Source organism: Scomber japonicus, chromosome 8, assembly GCF_027409825.1.
Source record: "Scomber japonicus isolate fScoJap1 chromosome 8, fScoJap1.pri, whole genome shotgun sequence".
NCBI classification, from domain to species: domain Eukaryota; kingdom Metazoa; phylum Chordata; class Actinopteri; order Scombriformes; family Scombridae; genus Scomber; species Scomber japonicus.
Window position 1 is genome coordinate 8,488,194 of NC_070585.1, and position 18,424 is coordinate 8,506,617.

Genomic DNA, 18,424 nt, shown 5'->3' on the forward strand with positions numbered 1-18,424 from the left:
TTATTAATGCTACACCACGGGGGAGAAAACTAAACACCCTGCAGGAAATACTTTGGAATGTGGTGTAGGTGATTTGTCAGAGAAATGTTTTCTTTAGTTAACAAATGATCAACACTGCCTCCAGTAACCAAAAACAACAATGCTGAGGCAAGTGCTCTTTAGTAGATTGTTGGTGTTAAAACATGAATTGTTCTTTTAAGATTTTTTTTAAGACTTTGTTATGCCATGGATTCAAGAGAAATTACAATCATGCTCCAGGTGGTGGGATCATGAAAACATATTGCTGCTTGCCATCATTTTTTTGTTGTCCGTCTGCCTTAAGAGCAAAAGAAGCCAGTTTAACACCAAAGAGAGCAGTCTAATCAGCTGGATAATCAGCATATAGCCTATGGTGTATTTCAGTTAACAACATCTGCTTTCAACCCAAAAGATAAGGGCTTAGCACCAGCATGTGGTACTAAACTGACTCTGGAGGGAATAAATCTTCTAATCGCTTCCATGTGGGTCTTTGTATTGTGGACGGTGCTTTCACTGCCCTCCAGTACAGCAGCGAAATAGCCCAGCCACTGTTTTGTATGCAACAAATTTCCTTGTCTAATAATTGGCTCTAAACAATACATATTTACATGGCAAACGACTTGGCAAGCAGCAGGCGGAGCTACACTATTGTTAACAGGCGGCTTTCCATTTGCATGTGAGGCTCTATAGTGGGAAAAGGCTATCACTACATTTCAGGTGGATTATGTTTGTGCTCAGAATAGCTCTGCAGCCCATAACTGCTGGATCTAATGCTTTGATGTGATGAAGCATTTTAGGTAAATGCTCACAAAGGATACTTTATATATTCTGTGCCAAGATTCAATCCACAGGAGGCAAACTGTCTCCATATGGGCTCCTGTACTGTGGGAACAGCTATCACAAGAATCCAGATAATCTCTTAAACCAAGACAAAATGCATATTCTGTTACATAACCAGCAATGAATTGTAAAGACTCTGATGAGAAGAGTTTGGCAACAGCAAGTGTTATATTAATATTAAATTACACTACCCCCTTCAGGTCAAATTGAATGAAGTAACAGATACAAGAGAATGTTCTGGCCTCTGTTTAATGGATCTGTCTTTACCTGTTGCAAAGAGATATTGCAGTGTGTAAACACCTCAAAAACTGTTACAGCACCCATAAACAGATATGTGGACTATAATATATTATTTTGGATGAACAACATAACAATCCAATAGTTAGAAAAATGACATGATTTCCACATGGCAAACACAATGCATGAGAGGCTAATTCTACATCTACATAATGATTCTGCAATCTGTTTAATTTTCACCTTCACACCGCTGTCACTTCACCTCTTAGATGGTTTCTCTGCAGAGAATAGTTCAATGACAGCTATTGTATTCTCTAGTTCTGATTCCCTATTGGTTCCTGATGGTTGTGTCTTTCTCTGATCTGTTCTTATGGGAATATAGGGAATTTCTCAAGGACGCCTCAGCAGAGCAGATATTTTAGGGAGACCAGATCTTCAGAGAGCTGACAGACACTAGACCACCCTGCTATATTTAGCTTAAAAAGCAAGGCTTTTGGTATATATTCACACAAGGCATGTTTGGACTGTTTTATTTACACTCTGGGGCCTGTACACTTTAAGCTTAGGCAATGTTGATTGAATTCAAGTGGAAACAGCACTAATAAATGCAAGTCCGGAACTTCTTTCAAAGGAAATGTGTTGATTGCTCAGAGAGTGACATGGAGGTTGGTACCGACCACCCACATGAAACAAACCTAAACCAAAAGAATTTGTGTCATATGAAATGGGTGTTGCCATCTGATAGCCAGCAGTTCGTCACGCTTAGAATGCCTGGCATAGTGACAATGGGGTTTGGGATTAAGCAGTTTCTTCATGTACTCAAACCAGACCATCCTAACAAGAAAAATGACAATATAGGTTGGAAATTCCGCCAGTAAAAATTCCCTATACAGTAGTTACATTTACACCATCTAGTGGCTGTGGTAATTATAACCTGGAGAAGTGACGTAATTTAGATGATGTCAATATAAAGTAAAACATTTCCATGATCAGATGTGGCAGGTTGTGTGGATGGCTAGATGGATGGATGGCATAAACATGCAGGAGACCACTGTTCATTTCCCATTTCCAACAACAAATGTTAATTTTTTTAAAAACTGTAACTTTGATTGTTGTAGTGTTTTGTTGCTATTATGATGAAGGTTGCAAAATGTTAAGGGAGCAACTTTAACCCACACAACATTTCAAGTCATGGTTTTAACCCAAATCATGATCTTTCCCTAACCCTAACCAATTGGTTTGGTGCCTAACCCTCTTACGTATTACTGATTACTGCCAAAAGAGATGGCTTATTAGAAAATGCTCTCATGCATCATTCAAACTATGTGGTTGTTTCATTAAAATGATGTGTTGGTTCATACATATCATATGGTGATAATGAGCATTTGAAAACAGCACAGAGAAGCTGCTATGAGGCTGAAATCAAACAATCTCAAGTTTCCTTGGCTCGTGTCACCTCTAATTGCAAGGGATGACAACTTCCCAAAACTGTTAATCTGGGAGTGCATGGGACTTGATGGTGCATCTAGTTAATTCGTAATTGGCCACAACTGAGCTTTGCAAACTACATACATAAGAGCAACAAAGAAAAGAAAAGGGTACACTAGCCAATCTTTTCATGTTATGCTGCACCCCCAATCTGAAACTGTCAATTTATTGGTTTAAAGGGCATACTGAAAGTGTTTGCTTCATTTCTGAGATGGTGTCATTTATTCAATTAAACACCAATCAAACTTGTCTTAATCAGATAATCATCAGGCTTCAGACTTCATTGTGTTTCAATGTGAAATGTGTTCTGTGGAATGTATGAGACTACTGTATACTGGAGGAATGCAACAGGTTTCATTATGGTATATGAGCAAAGCACTAACACTGCCAGGGTTCAAAGTTCAGTTCCTAATGGGGAAAACTACACTAGAAATATGTGCATGGCACTGAAGGACATTCTGGATGAAAGTGGCCACTAAATGATATATTGTGAGCTGGCTGTTTTATTGATGGCAGCGGGGGAAAAAACTCCCATATGTGTTCAATCGGGTAGGGATAACTGCACCCTGGGAATGTAGGGTATTTTACAGCTTAGGAACTCACAACATGATAGTAGACTGTCAGACAATACTATGCTGATGCCTGTAGCTGGAAGGTCTGACTTACTCTCACACTGAAATCACTCCAGCACTGTCAATAGACAGTGCTCTGTTGTATTCCTTTGATGAATAACGCATTCGGCTCTACCATCTGCTGTTCTATACCGTACTTGGCAATCGGTTTGACTCTTGGAAAGACATCCGTTGTTATGTGATGAAACCTAAAGACTCCAAGAAATGTTTCTAATAGTCCTTTGTATTTTGATTGCTGGCATGATTATGTACCAAAGCCCTATTCACACAGATCACTGATGCTTTAAAGTGTTACTTTGATGCTGTTGACAAGGAGGCAAAACAAATACCAGGCACCCTTGTCTATACTGAATCACTTTTATATAACAGTTTCCTGGAACAATGTCTACTGTACATCTCTCTTAGAAGATTGAGAAAAAAAGGTATCATGGTAACTCAGAATCTGTGTTTGTGTGTCTTCCTTGCACATGGTGAAGTTTTCAAAATTAGGAAATCATTAGGGGTCAAAGGTTGACTGACATTTTTGTCACCTTTCTTTCTTTTTTTCCATTCCTCATTCCCTCCTATCTTTCATCCTTCAATTAAAAGGTCACATTGACCTAGACGCACATGCAGGCACTGACTGCTAATTCATTTTAATGTCCTATCCTTCTGACACCGTGCTGACCTTCTGTTACTCTTTCATCCCAGTAACTAGCCCTGTTTATTTTCTCTCTAACAGGTACAACAGCCTGACAGAGTTGGAGGGGTCAGAATTTAGGTCACTACGACAACTGGAAATGCTCATGTTGCATGGGAATGACATTAGCACGGTCCACCCTGGAGCGTTTTACAGCTTGAGATCACTACAGGTACGTATGAGTGTATGTATGTCCTTGAATCTTAACCATAGTACTATCACTTAACCACTCCAAATGTGTCTTCTAAATCAGGGGTTGTCTTTTCTTGTTGTGTTGGAATAAACTATTCATGACTGTAAAAGCAATGTTGTTTTAGTTTAGTAAAGTTTTCATACCATCCTTATCCGAAAATTTGACACAAGTCAGCTTAACACTCTCCAACCTTGTAATTCTTTGTTTGAGTTTGTGTGGATAAAAGTGCTGAAAAAACTGGAGCAGCTGACATACAGAATTCAGTTTTCTGCTGACAGGGCACTTAATTGATTGTTGCAATTTGTGTTCCACTGAACCATGAACTTGAATCCAAATTGACCTGAGAGCGACCAGACCTGCATCTGGGACTTAATTGTGTTGCGTCATTTTTAATTATGGCCCATAATTACGAAATAAGTCCCATCAATTATGGGACTTAATCCTGCAAGAAGTTGCGGCGTCTTGGACGTTCTGTTTCAAATGGTTCCAACAGATCCAAGTCAAGGGAAAGTGGTTAAATACTTACATTTGCTGATGTGCTGCCTGTAATTTATGTCAAACCCTCCCAGAGTGTTTACATCTGTTATTTTTTTAAGATCTGGCTCTGAATGGTAGCTTCAGTAAATCTGGTTAAAAATTGATTGGACCGTTAATGAAAACTATCTTCAAATTCTGTGGGCAAGTTCACTTCTTCACTATATAAATCAAATACTCTTCAAAGGTTTAGTTAGTATTTTCTGTGAGATACTGAAGAGATACACAGCAAAGAGGAAATGATGGAAAACGCAAAAGTAGTGAGTCACACTCGAGCTAGTTAACACTTGGAGAACACACAATGACTGTACACATTGAGCCAATTCAAAACTAACCCCAATAGTAAACTACATTTAGGTCAGTCATTCTATATTGGACCCAACACTCAGTTTGAGCTGCATTGAGTCCTTGAGTTTCTGATGGAACAGTTATCCCCAAAGACATCTAAAATTGGGGATGGGATGTTACTCTAATGTTACAATCATCTTTTTAGAAACACACTATCGAACCTGAATTAAGATTGAATCAGAATACACTAAATTGTGTAATGTACAGTAAATACTTTATTGATGGTGCCACATCCATTGAGAAATTGCTCCATTCTTTGCAGCTGTTCACATAGAGTATTTTAGCCGTTGTTAAATACTTTTAGTTTATTGTTTTCTGTTCAGACATAGACTGTATGGTTTAGTGTCACCAAATTCCCCTCTCAGATTTCTCACATTTCCAGCAAACAAACATAGACAAGCTGGGTGTACACCACCTATCTAGCATGTAAAAGCAAGTAGACAAAATAAGCAAAGCAGAAGAGAGTCAAGAATCTAGCAATATTAAGACATCCATATTTGTGTTACTCGTTGATGGAGTAGATGTAGAAGTACAGAGTATTACAGTTGTCAGATGACCAGAAAGACAACTGAAATGGGATGCAACTTCTGTGCTGTCTTCTAGGCAACTGTTTTGGAGTTTGACAGTTTAAATGTTCAATAAATGTAATTTTAATACTAATTTTGCATTTTCTAGATCTTGAAACTGAGTTACAACAAGCTAACATCGGTGAACCCTGGTTTGTTCGAGGGTCTTGTTAGTTTGATCCGTCTCCATCTGGACCACAACCTCATTGACTTTATAGAGCCATACACCTTCTCAGGTCTGACCTCCCTAAAACTCCTGCAGCTGGAGGGGAACCTTCTCAAAGAGATCCACCCTCATACCTTCATTACAGTCTCAGTACTAGGAAGCTTTTGGACTTCTGGACTCAAGTAAGAAATCCAAAAAGAATGGATATTTATGGTTGAATGATGATGATTTGATGAACCAACTAATACATTAGGCATACATTTGAGAGGTTTTATGTGTGTACTGTATGTGTTTGCATGTACTTAAGAATACTTTCCTCATGTTTAAAGACATATACTGTAGACTACAAAATGCATATAGCTGTGAAGTTACTATACCTGTGCCTCATACTTCAAAGGTACTATGTTCATTTCTTTGCCTTCGGCACAATATATGCAAAGATAGACTCCAGCCCTCTGTAACCCTGCAGACCAGTAAGTGAAGGAAATTATATAATGTTTTTGTCTCAGACACTTACACCTGTCGGATAATCTGTTGGAGCAGCTCCCTGCCGCAGCACTGAATACTGCTCCCAGGCTTGAGCTCCTCTCTCTGCATAATAATCCTTGGGCCTGTGACTGTCAGCTTCACTGGCTGATAGAGTGGAGCTCCACACATGAAGGTACAGTAAGGAAGCAAGAATGACGAATCCAACTCCAGGAAATGTAACATGAATGAATGTCACATTTTCCTCATGTCCTTACTTGGAGGCTAAATGACTATAAACAACACCAAAGGCAAGAGGGATGATGGCAAGCTTTCACATTACATTTAATAAATTTAAAAATATTGATTAGTACAGCTTTAGGAATTGAAGATGTAGAACAAGGAGACAATAGTAATATGAATGATAAACCTCTGTCAAGAACTCCATGTTAAACAATTTAATAATCTATATGAACATTACTGTAAATTAATCATGTAAAAGGAACAACACAATATTTAATAACTGGATTTAGTGTATCTCTGGGCCTTAGACAATTGCATTGACCTGAAGAAGAACACTATTCTGACAGAGAGGCCATCCAGCTTCTGTACGACATATGAAAGACACAGCCACTCTCAATAAATTGACTACTTTTGCTCCATATAATATCTAAAAAATTACATTTATTACTTTTCCTTTACCATTCTTTCTCACACAGAGATTTACATACATGTATGCTCTCTCTCATTTGTCATTGTTTTGTTACACTGTCCCTAATGATCTTCAACCAGTCGCTTAAATTAACTGTTTGTGTAACACATAAAACAGTTTTGACAGAAATATTTTAGTGGATGCATGAACCGTCACTGGACTTACAACTCTATCTGCATTTTCCAAACCCCTATATTATTAAACTCTTGTTTTATTTTTCACATATCCCACCTTCTTTTTATATCTTTCATTCTCCTCACTTTACTACATCTCATCTTTTACCTGTATGTACCCCCCCCCCCCCTCCAAACTGCACTTTCCCTCTTACCTCCTACTCCTTACCACCTCTGATTTTTCTTTCCATCCTTCCATCTTTTCTTGCCTCTGGCTCTCTCCTCTTTCTCTCAGGGGTAATAAAGTGTAAGAAGGAACGGGATCCAGGTTCCAGTGAGACTTGCCCCCAGTGCTTCTCTCCTCAACCTCTGAACGGGACCCTCTTGCAAGGGTTGACTCAAGACAGGCTTACCTGTGAACGGCCAGCTCTTCGTTCCGCCCTAAAACAGCGGGACAATCCTTTGTGGGCTGAATCTGAAGCAGAGCCTGACCTCCCATACACACGTGACTTTGAAAAGCCTTTAGGCCACCTTATCTTGGTTCTCTCTGACAGCCATGGAAACAATGCTCATGTGGCATGTGATGTGCGCCACCCTGGAGAGAGTTCACCCATGACTTGGACAGTAAATCCACGTTCACCCGGGGAGTTATCTGTCAATGTATCACTGGTGACTGTCCTTGAATGTGAGATTGATCGGGAGACGTTGCAAAATCTGTGGCAATTGGTTGCATATTACTATGAAAGCCCTGCAATCTTGGAGAGAGGTCAACAGAAAGGTAACAACAGCAGAGCAACCTATCAATATGCCCAAGCTGTGAATGAAAATTCCCCATATTTCACAGAATTAAAAGGTTATTTGGTAGGAGAACCCTCGTGGCTGCTTCAACCCAGAGTCACTTTGAGGCTCAATAGAAAGCAGACAACAACAAAGAAACTGGTGATGGATTTCACCACAGTAATCACCAAGGACATCAACAGCTATAGAGGGCAGGATGACAATGACCTTACTTCTTCATGGGCAATGATTCGCCGTGGAACAGCAGGACGAATTCAGACAGCTCTTGAAGGTTCAAAGGTTCATTTAGAATGCAGTATTGTGACTTCAGATGAGGGGCTCAAAGTAGAGTGGATGTTTCCTGATTTGTCAATTATGGAAGATGCAACTGACAAATTTGAAATTTCTGAGACAGGGGCGCTCATAATTATGAATGCCACACAGTCTGATTCTGGCATCTACCACTGCATGATCAGAACTAAAGCTGGTGTGGATTTAATGCCCCTAAGGCTCACCATTAAAGAACGCTCACTCAGCCCTACTGCTTTCAATGGACAGAAAATTATTGTAGAAAGAGGACGCTCATTGTCGCTCCCTTGTGAGGTGACCTCAGTCCAGCCCAGTCAAACTATGTGGTACCTGCCCAAAAACCAAATTCTTCTTCCCACACAACAGACGAGACGGGCACAAGTAACAGAAAATGGGACTTTGGTTGTAAGGAAGTTGACACAAGATGATGCAGGGGAATATAGCTGTTTGGCCTCAAATCTGTATGGAGTTGACATGCTATCACACATAGTAGAAGTCACTGGGGAAAAGGCCTCTGAAAAGTCCAAAGTAGAGGAAGAGAGAGAGCAGCCCGCCTTACCAGTTCATGCAGAGGAAGGTGAGGGTTCAGGGGGAGATTACCAAGAAATTATACGTCCTTTTGCAACACAGTTCCCTAAGAGAGTAGGAATACAACAAAAGAATCGTAATGGAGTTTCAAAAAGGATAAGAATGAAAGATTTGAAGAGAAAACCTAATAAATCTGTTAAGGAATTAGATCCAAACCGCTGGGCAGAGATATTAGCCAAAGTTAATGCTAAGCCAAGTGTTGCGCTGCCTACAGAGCAGTCACTACCAGAGCCCAGCACTGTAACTGTCCAACCAAGTCCGCCCAGACCTGCAACTACAACTGCCACCCCTACAACTGCTAGCAATTTCCCGTATACTACTCTTCCTGATATTGGGATACAGCCAGAAGAATTTCCCATCACCACAAGAGCAAAGATCGAAACACATTCAACAGAGAAGAAAGGGGATAAACATAAGGAGTCTGAAACATTGAAAACACAACCAAAGGTTTTACAGCCTCCACCTCCTAGAAGCACAGAATCATCCCTACATCGTGTTGGTGGGATCACAGAAAAATCTGAAACTATTACAGACTCTCCTGTTGCTGGAGCCCCTCAGCCAGTTGAACAGGCAGAAAATAAGCCCTCTGGAGAGGGGAGACGAAATACCAACTTTGTTCCTGGTCGGCCAAACAGGAGAAGGCCGCCTTATAGACGAAGAAGACCACCAATGAGAAGAGTCCATCCACACCTAAACCCATTCTACCCTTCATTAAACAAGCCCAAAACAACTGTGCCCCCACCAACAACTACCATACCAACAACAACCACAACCACAACCACAACTACTACTACTACTACAACTACTACTACTACTACACCTACCACCACAACTACAACACTTGCTCCAACCACAGCCACAACTGTTGAGACAGATGAAGATGAAGGTGAATTTTATGAAGAATATAATTACAAAGATAGTGACAGTGTGGATGAGACAGAAGAATCAAACACTGAAACCCCTGAAAAATATATCCATGTAGGTAGTTCTGTAGATAAATATAATTTACCTAATCCAAACACAATTGTTACTCCAAAGCTACAAAGTACCCCTCATACAACTAAATGGACTGATGAGGAAAAGGACACAGAGACTGTATACCTAAACGAATTAGAGAGACAGAAAGTGGAGATTGGAAAACAGACTGAAGAAAAGGGCAGAGATAATAAAAATCTTGCAGAAGAGAGTGAGAGTGAGGTTATAACAGCAATGGAAGGGCAAAAACACCACAAACTAGACACAGAGGGCAGTGAAAGAGACACAGAAAAATCTAAAAAGGAGTGGATTACACAGAGCTACAATTCAAAGGATAGCATCCGATTAACAACCCAAAATAGACCAAGACCTAACACTCGACCTTCAATGGAACAAAATACACCAACCCAAGCAAAAACCTCATCTTCCAAAGTCATTACTTCACATTCAACAACAGGCAGAACAGGACAAGATGTCACTCAGATGGAAAATACAGAAGTGGATAAGGCAAAAGCACAGCCTGAGATCCACAGTTTCCCCATTATAGAGCCAGTTCATCCCTGGCTCCACCAGTACAACCAGGAAAGAGAGCGAACCACCTCTTCCAAGATATCCCAAACACACCAAGACAGAAACACCGGAAAACAGAGTAAAGTGAATCCGGACCGGCATTCCCAACTTCCCCGCGTACCCCCGACCTCCCGATGGCCTTCACATCATCATCATCATCATCCTCATCCTTACAATCCCCTTTACCCTTCCTGGCCAGGTCAAAGAACATTTCCTAATTCCAGGCATGGTAAATGATTATTATTACATTTTGTTTTGAATTAGGTGTAATGACCAAATGTGATTGATAAAAAGCGTAACAGATAAATCGAAGAAGAGAGATTATTATATTAATTTGATCAGCTAATATACTAAAAAAAATGCTATTTATGTTGACTTTTTTATGTTATGATATGTCCTTGTAACCCTAATTGGCATGCAGGGAAATATATTTGATCAAAGGATTATTTTCTGCTCCTAGGTACTGGGTCACACCTTGTGCCCACGCATCGACCATGGCCTTTGCCTCACCCCTGGGTTCACAGTCAAGTTGTCACCAACAGACCAGAGATAACAGCTCAAACAGTGAAGCCCACACCTACAGTTTCTGGATCATCTGGAAACTCTAGATTGACAATCTCTAGTCCCCACCCCAGGCATCATTTCCATCAAAATCATCACGTTGATAGCAGGACCCAAACCAGAGATCAACTGTTTCTATCAAGGCTGCGGAACAGATACAGACAGGTATGATGCCATGCCTAGTCTCTAAATGGTTATATAAATGTTATTATAGTTATTATAGTATACACATGTACCATAACTTTAATAACCAACCAAGACTGTTAATTTGTCCTCCAGTATGTTAGATTATAAACTCAGCACATTTAGGGGCAAATGAAAGCATTGGCATCCACAGTGTCAGCACACTTGGGTGTGACCTATACATATTTGGTAATACATACAACATCGCTATTCAAGGAATTGCACTACAGGGCTTTCACACGAACACTGCAAGTTTGAAATTGCACAGAGAAAGGACATTATTTCCAGTGAAGAGAACAGCTGTGCTCTCTCAGGCACTATGCCCATTTTCTGCAAGGTTTAGGGGCAAAAGGTCAGGCAGATGTTATGATGGCAATATTTTTACTGTAGATAAGACTGGTGGAAAGGTACATTTTTTGCATCTGTTTTTATTTCATCAGTTATGTAACTCTAGAATCTGATCCAACTGAGATTCGAGTAAAAATGTCAAGCACTGCAGAAAAAAAATCAGAGGTTAACGACTAGCTGTTGAAGAAAAACAACAGCTAGTAGTTAAAGACACAGGTGCTGGCTGAAATTGACAGAGCTAAAAGAAAAGTGAGTACTGAACTTAAATTTATCATGTGGGAGAAAAAAAATACAAAATATATATAATGGGTTGATAATGTTCCTGTAACCTATTTACTGGATGTGATAGAAGGTTGTTGTTTGCTAACACAATAGCCAAAGCGATGTATAAAGCAATATTATATAAAGCATATAAGCTTATTTCAAAGTGCTTCTTCCCCTCTCTGGCCAAAAATCAATTAGTGCAACATTAAATAATTGATATCAGGGTGAAAAAAGTAATTTTTTCCCTACAGAGAATCAGTACGTTTGGTTTGGACTACAAAGTTCTTAATAATAAAGAAAAAAACATGAAAGTTGCACACACCATAAGCAAGTTCATGATATGTTTGTTAGGCTTCTGTTAGCATAGATATAGCATATAGAAATGGTGTAGGTTGGTACAATAAATACATGACGATTTTCATTTGGGTTTTTCCAGGCACAGCTCGATCGCATTGCTCAGCTAGGGAGGATGGTGACGCCCAAACCTCGCATTAGCAACCACAATCCTTCATTCCCTATCACACCCAAACCCAGCCCTCCATCCCGACAGAGACCCTACACCCCCAAACCACTAGTACCCACTGCTTCCTACACCCTGCAACCTCTAAACCCTGCTAAACCTTCATCATCCTCATTTGCTGGTTTCATCCCGACCCCTCGTACTCAGAACCCCACCACCCCAGGGTATGGAGGTCAGCGGCCTGTTGGAGGTAGGTGCATAATTGTAGAGATTTAATTTATGTGTTTGTAATGGAAAACAGCATGTGTATTTTAATCAGTAATAATAATGTTACTTGAACTATATAATTGTGTCTGTGGCAGGACGAATCAGCTCTCAGGGTCCTACAGCTGCACCTCCTTTCCCATGGGTATTGGGAGCTGGGGGTGGTAGGGTGAAGCCCCGCATTACCACGGTAACCACAGCTAGTGTGTCTGTGCTGGCAGAGAATGATGTGGTTCTGCCTTGCAAAGCAACAGGGAATCCTGAACCTAACATTGCATGGACCAAAGTCTCCACAGGTAAAGAGAGACAGATGGAAGGAAAAAGAAAAAGAAAGAGAATTTAAATGTTTCCATCCTCACTTATCCTTTATGTTCTGCCCTTAGGTGCCACCATCCCAGCTAACACCAAGCATGGTCCTCGTTTTGAAGTCTTCAAGAATGGAACTTTTGTAATCAGAAAAGTCCAGCTTCAGGATAGAGGCCAGTACCTCTGCGCGGCCCAGAACAGGTTTGGATCAGATCGGGTGGTGATCACCTTAGCAGTTCAGACTGAGGCACCTAAGATCCAACCTCCCAAGTCCACAGAAATAGCAATCTACTTAGGAAAAAGTCTAACACTTGACTGCCTTGCTTCTGGAAAACCACCAGCCCAAATTTCCTGGATTCTTCCAGACAGAACATTTATTCGTGAAATTGGAACTGTTCACACCCTCCTCTCTCCAATGTCTCTGCTTCAAAATGGAACCCTGCACATGCATTCTGCCAATTTCTCGAGTAAAGGGGACTACAAATGTATCGCAAGCAATGCAGCAGGTGCTGATACAATTACTTATCATCTCCATGTGGCAGCTTTGCCTCCAAGCATCAGTGAAGGAGCAATGGATGCTGTGACCATTCAGCCAGGTAGAGTACAGAAATATTAAGCCATAAAAATAATCCCTAGTCTTCCTGTACCAAAGGTCATCCCTGTGATATAACTGACAGTAAAATGTTCACATCATATTTGAGTACGCTAAACTAATAAAATCATATCCAACTAGGCAGGAGTGTATACGTCCATTGCTCTGCAAAGGGTGAACCGGTGCCGGCTCTGAAATGGATACTGCCAGCTGGTGTCCATGTGAAGCCATCACAGTTTCTGGGACGCCGGCTCTTTGTCTTCCCGAACGGGACACTTTATGTGAAAAATGTTTCACCAGCTGATGCAGGGGGGTATGACACCTACATTTCTTTAAACCTACTTTCATGTGGTTGAATATGTGCAGTTACTCTACACAAAGTCAAGGATCTGGTTTTAGTTGACCTACTTAGATAATTAGAATTTGTTCTTTACTTCACATAGATAAATAATACTGTCAATTTAGGTGTTACCCTCTAAACTTTGATGTCAGACAAATTAAAGTTTGTGTTTTTTAAAAGTAAATTTTTTCTAAAGCTTGTGAAATTGGCAGTATAAGATATATACATTTTTTCTTAACCAAAGTTTAATGGGATGCAGTCATGGTAAACCAGTACATACTAAAAATGCTAGCATTACTTTTGACATTTGTGAACTTAATGTTCAATGTTCGGCAACACACAATCATACATTCATGACAATAGCTTTGGGGGGGGGGGGGCTCTTGGGATGGCAGCATAGATTGGTCCACCAATTTGGTCCAGATAGAAATGTCTCATCTATCAACTAATGGATGGATTACAATGACATTCTTTTTTCTTTGGGAATCCTCTGATTTTGCTGTCATTTTTAGTGATATTTCTCAGCAACTAGTGAATGGATTGCCACAAAATTTGGTACAGATATTCAACACCTCAAACAGTGCTCGTGGTGCTAGATTTCAACGTCTATTGGATGGATTCAACGTCTCAACGTCTATTGGAGGGATTGGCATAATAGTCGGCACATACATTTATGGTTCCCAATTGATGTATCCTGATGACTGTGGCTCTGTCTTTACCATCAGCAGGTTCACACTTTTGAAGTATAATCTATAAAATCACCAGTATTAAAGTTCAACTCTAAGTAGGGAGACTTTTCAGTTAAAAATCCCCATCTGTTTGTCATGGGGGATTTTGAACTGGGAGTTTAAAATGAGTCTGTTTACAATTGATTTTTCCACAGATACGAGTGTGTAGCCACTAACACTGTAGGCATTGCCAAAAGAACTGTCCAGCTGGAGGTGAAGATAGATTCCCCGTCCCTCACCTATCAGCCTCCTCCTCTTCCCATCCCTCCAACCCAGCGCCATGCTGTGCCATCCCGCAAGCATTCTGTCTCAGCTATGTATGGTTCTGCTGTCTACCTCCACTGTCCAGAGTCTACTGGATCCACAAGAGGGACCATCTGGCAGTTACCTTCTAATATCATCATAGAACACAGATACAGGTAACTGAAATGCTTAATTTTATTACTTTACTTTTTTTCAATTAATTAATGACAAAATTCTATATTGAACCTATATATAGATAATTAAAGTAACTGCTGGCTGCTTTTATCTCAAACTCCCACCCCCAACCCCACCATATCTGCCATCAGTCCAGAGAGACCTATTAAAGTTTTCCGTAATGGGACTCTGAGAATACTTCAGCTAACGGAGCAGGATGGTGGAAATTATCTGTGTGTCTTTCAGCGGCCTAATGGGGAGGACATGGAGCTTTTCCAGGTATGAAAAGGATAGGTAATGACTTCAGGCAGGTTCATTTTTCTGCCAACTGTTTTCCATTATTCTCTGTGTCATTTTTTGGATGAGAACACATTTTGTTCATTAGGAATTTCTGCCTTGTTAATGACTATCAAAGTCAATGTTATAAAGAAGTCTAACTTGTCTTTACGCCTTTCCTCAAGAATAAAAGATGTGGTCACAGTTGACAATAGGATTTTCTTTTTTTTGTGGACTGACAAAAGCTGAACATTCAGTGATCAAACTTCAGTATGTCTCCATATTTTCACACACAAGTATACAGCTGATTTGAATGATAATTTGCATTATCAGGTGGAGGTGTTAATGACACCTCCCAGAATTGAACATGTGAGGACTGCACAGACCAGGGTCACCTTTGGAGAAAATTTTCAGGTAACTATGGAGAGCTTCCTATAAGTTTACTAAGTGTTTAAAAGTTTTGTTTATTCAATTTTATATTTTTATACATTATACTTTTAACAGGGGTATCAGGGTCTCATTTCCTAAAAGTATCTTAAAGCACCATTTTGCTCACTAACAAGCTGTAAACACAACAATGATATATTAACACCTTATAGAGCTGATATTGTAAAGATTGTCCATTCATATATCCGCCGCAAACACTGATCAATATTAGCATTAATTTTGCAGTTGTTTTTCTGTCCACCTGATAAAAGTATAACTTCTCATTCGAGTTCTGTTATGGCCTGGCTCTTTAGCAGTTATGCAATGATCACCAGCTAGTCAATAGCGTCTAGTTGATGAGGACTGTGAGAGTGAACCAAACCAGTCTGCAACAAAAACAGTAATCTGAAAGACAGTAAAATGCTCTGTGGGACTGAGGGGAACTGTAGTCAGATGATACTATGAACAACCTGTTCCATATATAGACATTTGACCAATTGTTAGTGTAAAAGTATGAATAATATAAATACACAGTAATCAAGTGAGTAAACATATAACCCTGCAAAGAATTCAACTGTGTCAGTTTGTTTAATTATTAATGCAAATAACAACTTCAAGCACTACCATCAGTATCATTAAGATGAAGATAAAAAAAACATTAATTCATGTACTTATTTTTGAACCTCATCCAATGGCTCTCTTGCTCTTTTGTCTTCTCTCAAGGTTGATTGTGTTGCAACAGGCCTCCCAGATCCAGAAGTTTCCTGGAGTCTCCCGGATGGAACCTTAATCAACAATGCCCTTCAGTCTGATGACAGTGGTCTTCGCAACCGGCGCTATGTTATTTTTGGCAATGGAACTTTACTTCTCCAGCAGATGGGCAAAAAAGACGAGGGTGACTACACCTGTTATGCTAGAAACAAACTGGGCAAAGATGAAAGAAAGTTGAGTGTCAAAGTGGAACCAAATGCTCCACAAATTCAATTAAAATTACAATCACTGGTGACAGTAAAACTGGGAGCATTGGGTAAATTGAATTGTCAAGCAACTGGGGAACCTACACCAAGAATCATGTGGATATCACCCCGAAATGATGTGATACCAACATCATCAGACAAATTTCAGATTATGGACAATGGGATGTTAGTCGTAAAGAAAGTGACACTTGCTGATGAAGGAAAATACGTGTGTGTGGCACGAAATTCTGCAGGTGATGATGTTAAAAACATGAAACTTGAGGTTGAACCTCAGGAACCCTTTATCAATGGCATAAAAGGGAGGAGCAACACAAAGATTTGGGGGATTTCCTACCAAACAGCTCTTTTGGACTGCAGGGTGGAAGGGAAACCTGAACCAAGAGTTTGGTGGCTTACTCCTTATGGCCACTCACTCCAGACACCCTATCTCGGTGGTCGCTTCCAAGTCCACCGAAATGGGAGCTTGGAGGTGAGAGGGGTGAGGAAAACAGATGAAGGGAGGTACACATGCCTGGCCAAAAACCATCAGGGTGAAGCCTCACTGTTAGTTGAATTAGCTGTGGCATCCGTAGCTGAGAAGCCAAGTTTTGCTGTTCCCAATATTGAAATCGTACCAATGAAGCAAGACGGTGGGGATCTGAGCCTTGAGTGCCCTGCTCGCGGCAAGCCAAACCCAGAGTTTTCATGGATGCTACCGAATGGGACAATGTTAATGCCTGGTGTTAGACTACAACGCTTCAACCATCATCTGGGTAATGGGACTCTACAGATCTCTCAACCTGTTGCAAGTGATAAGGGAGTGTACCGCTGTCTAGCAAAAAATGTAGCAGGACAAGCGGAGAAACGTTATGCACTGGAAGCGGGTAGGAAACCGGTGATCAGAGGATCCACAGGTATGTCTTGTATCTTACATATATGAAGCAGCAATCTCTTGAGTTTGGAGCATGCTGAGACTAAAAATCTTTTGGGAATCAATCAGATATATGGCCATATTTTCTTAAATGTATCGTATTTTTAGTTGTACCTCTACTTTTTGCAAGGAATCTACTTACAGCACCATTGTATTTTACTTTTTCAGGTGGGATTAAGATCACCTATGGCCACAACATCAATTTACCTTGCACTGTGGACAGCTGGCCACAGGCATCAATCATGTGGACCCTACCCAATGGACTTGTTTTGGACAAGCCTCAAACCATCGGTCGAGTATCTTTCCTCCCCAATGGGACCCTCCAGCTCAGACAGGTTGCCACCTTTGACAAAGGGACATATATCTGTAAAGCCTCCAACTCTTTTGGATCGTCAACTCTATCCTACCCACTTGCAGTCATGGTTTTTCCACCACACATCACCAGTACACTGACCTCCATCACCAGAGTCAACAGGGGATCACCAGTGACGTTAAATTGTGTTGCGACCGGTACTCCCAAGCCGGATATTTCATGGACGTTGCCTGGACGCACCACGTTGGTTCCACATAACCGGTTCACAGTGCAGGGTGGGATCCACATGACAGAGGAGGGCAGTCTGGTAATACAGAACCCCGTGCTCACAAACTCTGGCATTTACAAATGCAATGCTAAAAACGCTCTTGGGACAGATTTTAAATCTACATACCTACAAGTTGTCTGAGAGACAGTCACCATGCTTTATTTTGAATGAAGAAACTCTCACAGCAGAAATCAAAGACAGGATGAGGATTTGTCCATCAGGATTTAAGTATCTGTACAAGTGCTACAATGAGGATGTCCAACTGCAGTCAGCTTGAGGTATGAACAATGAAATGTTATGCTTGGGCTTTACAACGAATCTTCACCTGAAGTGCTTTTGGTAACTGCAGTTTGTCAAGTTGTGGTGCAAATATTACAGAAGTCTTTTAAACCTGGACTTTAGCTGATCATAGTGCCCTTTCAGGTGTGCCTCTCTGGCCTTTACACACCGTAACTTCACTTTTCATAAAGTTGTATTTTACAGTACAGAATTATAGTTAACAGTACAATTTTACTTTAACTTGATTTGATTAATTTGATTTGTTTGTTCTGGACTCTGCTCTCTGGGGATTGGTATATCTA

The 18,424-nt window shown here is 40.5% G+C and overlaps 1 protein-coding gene across 1 annotated transcript in view; it reads left to right on the plus strand.

Moving 5' to 3' along the window:
- Positions 1 to 18,047, plus strand: part of si:ch211-159i8.4 (matrix-remodeling-associated protein 5) — an 18,979-nt gene extending 932 nt beyond the window's left edge. The window contains exons 3-17 of the mRNA XM_053323995.1: positions 3,937 to 4,066; positions 5,645 to 5,883; positions 6,211 to 6,362; positions 7,287 to 10,072; positions 10,160 to 10,439; positions 10,671 to 10,936; positions 12,003 to 12,258; positions 12,389 to 12,586; positions 12,674 to 13,192; positions 13,330 to 13,501; positions 14,412 to 14,675; positions 14,826 to 14,952; positions 15,283 to 15,363; positions 16,099 to 17,245; positions 17,431 to 18,047. Of these exons, the coding sequence (XP_053179970.1) occupies positions 3,937 to 4,066; positions 5,645 to 5,883; positions 6,211 to 6,362; positions 7,287 to 10,072; positions 10,160 to 10,439; positions 10,671 to 10,936; positions 12,003 to 12,258; positions 12,389 to 12,586; positions 12,674 to 13,192; positions 13,330 to 13,501; positions 14,412 to 14,675; positions 14,826 to 14,952; positions 15,283 to 15,363; positions 16,099 to 17,245; positions 17,431 to 17,984 (7,171 nt within the window). The 3' untranslated portion in view covers positions 17,985 to 18,047. The remainder of the gene's footprint in view (positions 1 to 3,936; positions 4,067 to 5,644; positions 5,884 to 6,210; positions 6,363 to 7,286; positions 10,073 to 10,159; positions 10,440 to 10,670; positions 10,937 to 12,002; positions 12,259 to 12,388; positions 12,587 to 12,673; positions 13,193 to 13,329; positions 13,502 to 14,411; positions 14,676 to 14,825; positions 14,953 to 15,282; positions 15,364 to 16,098; positions 17,246 to 17,430) is intronic.
- Positions 18,048 to 18,424: the final 377 nt, after the last annotated feature.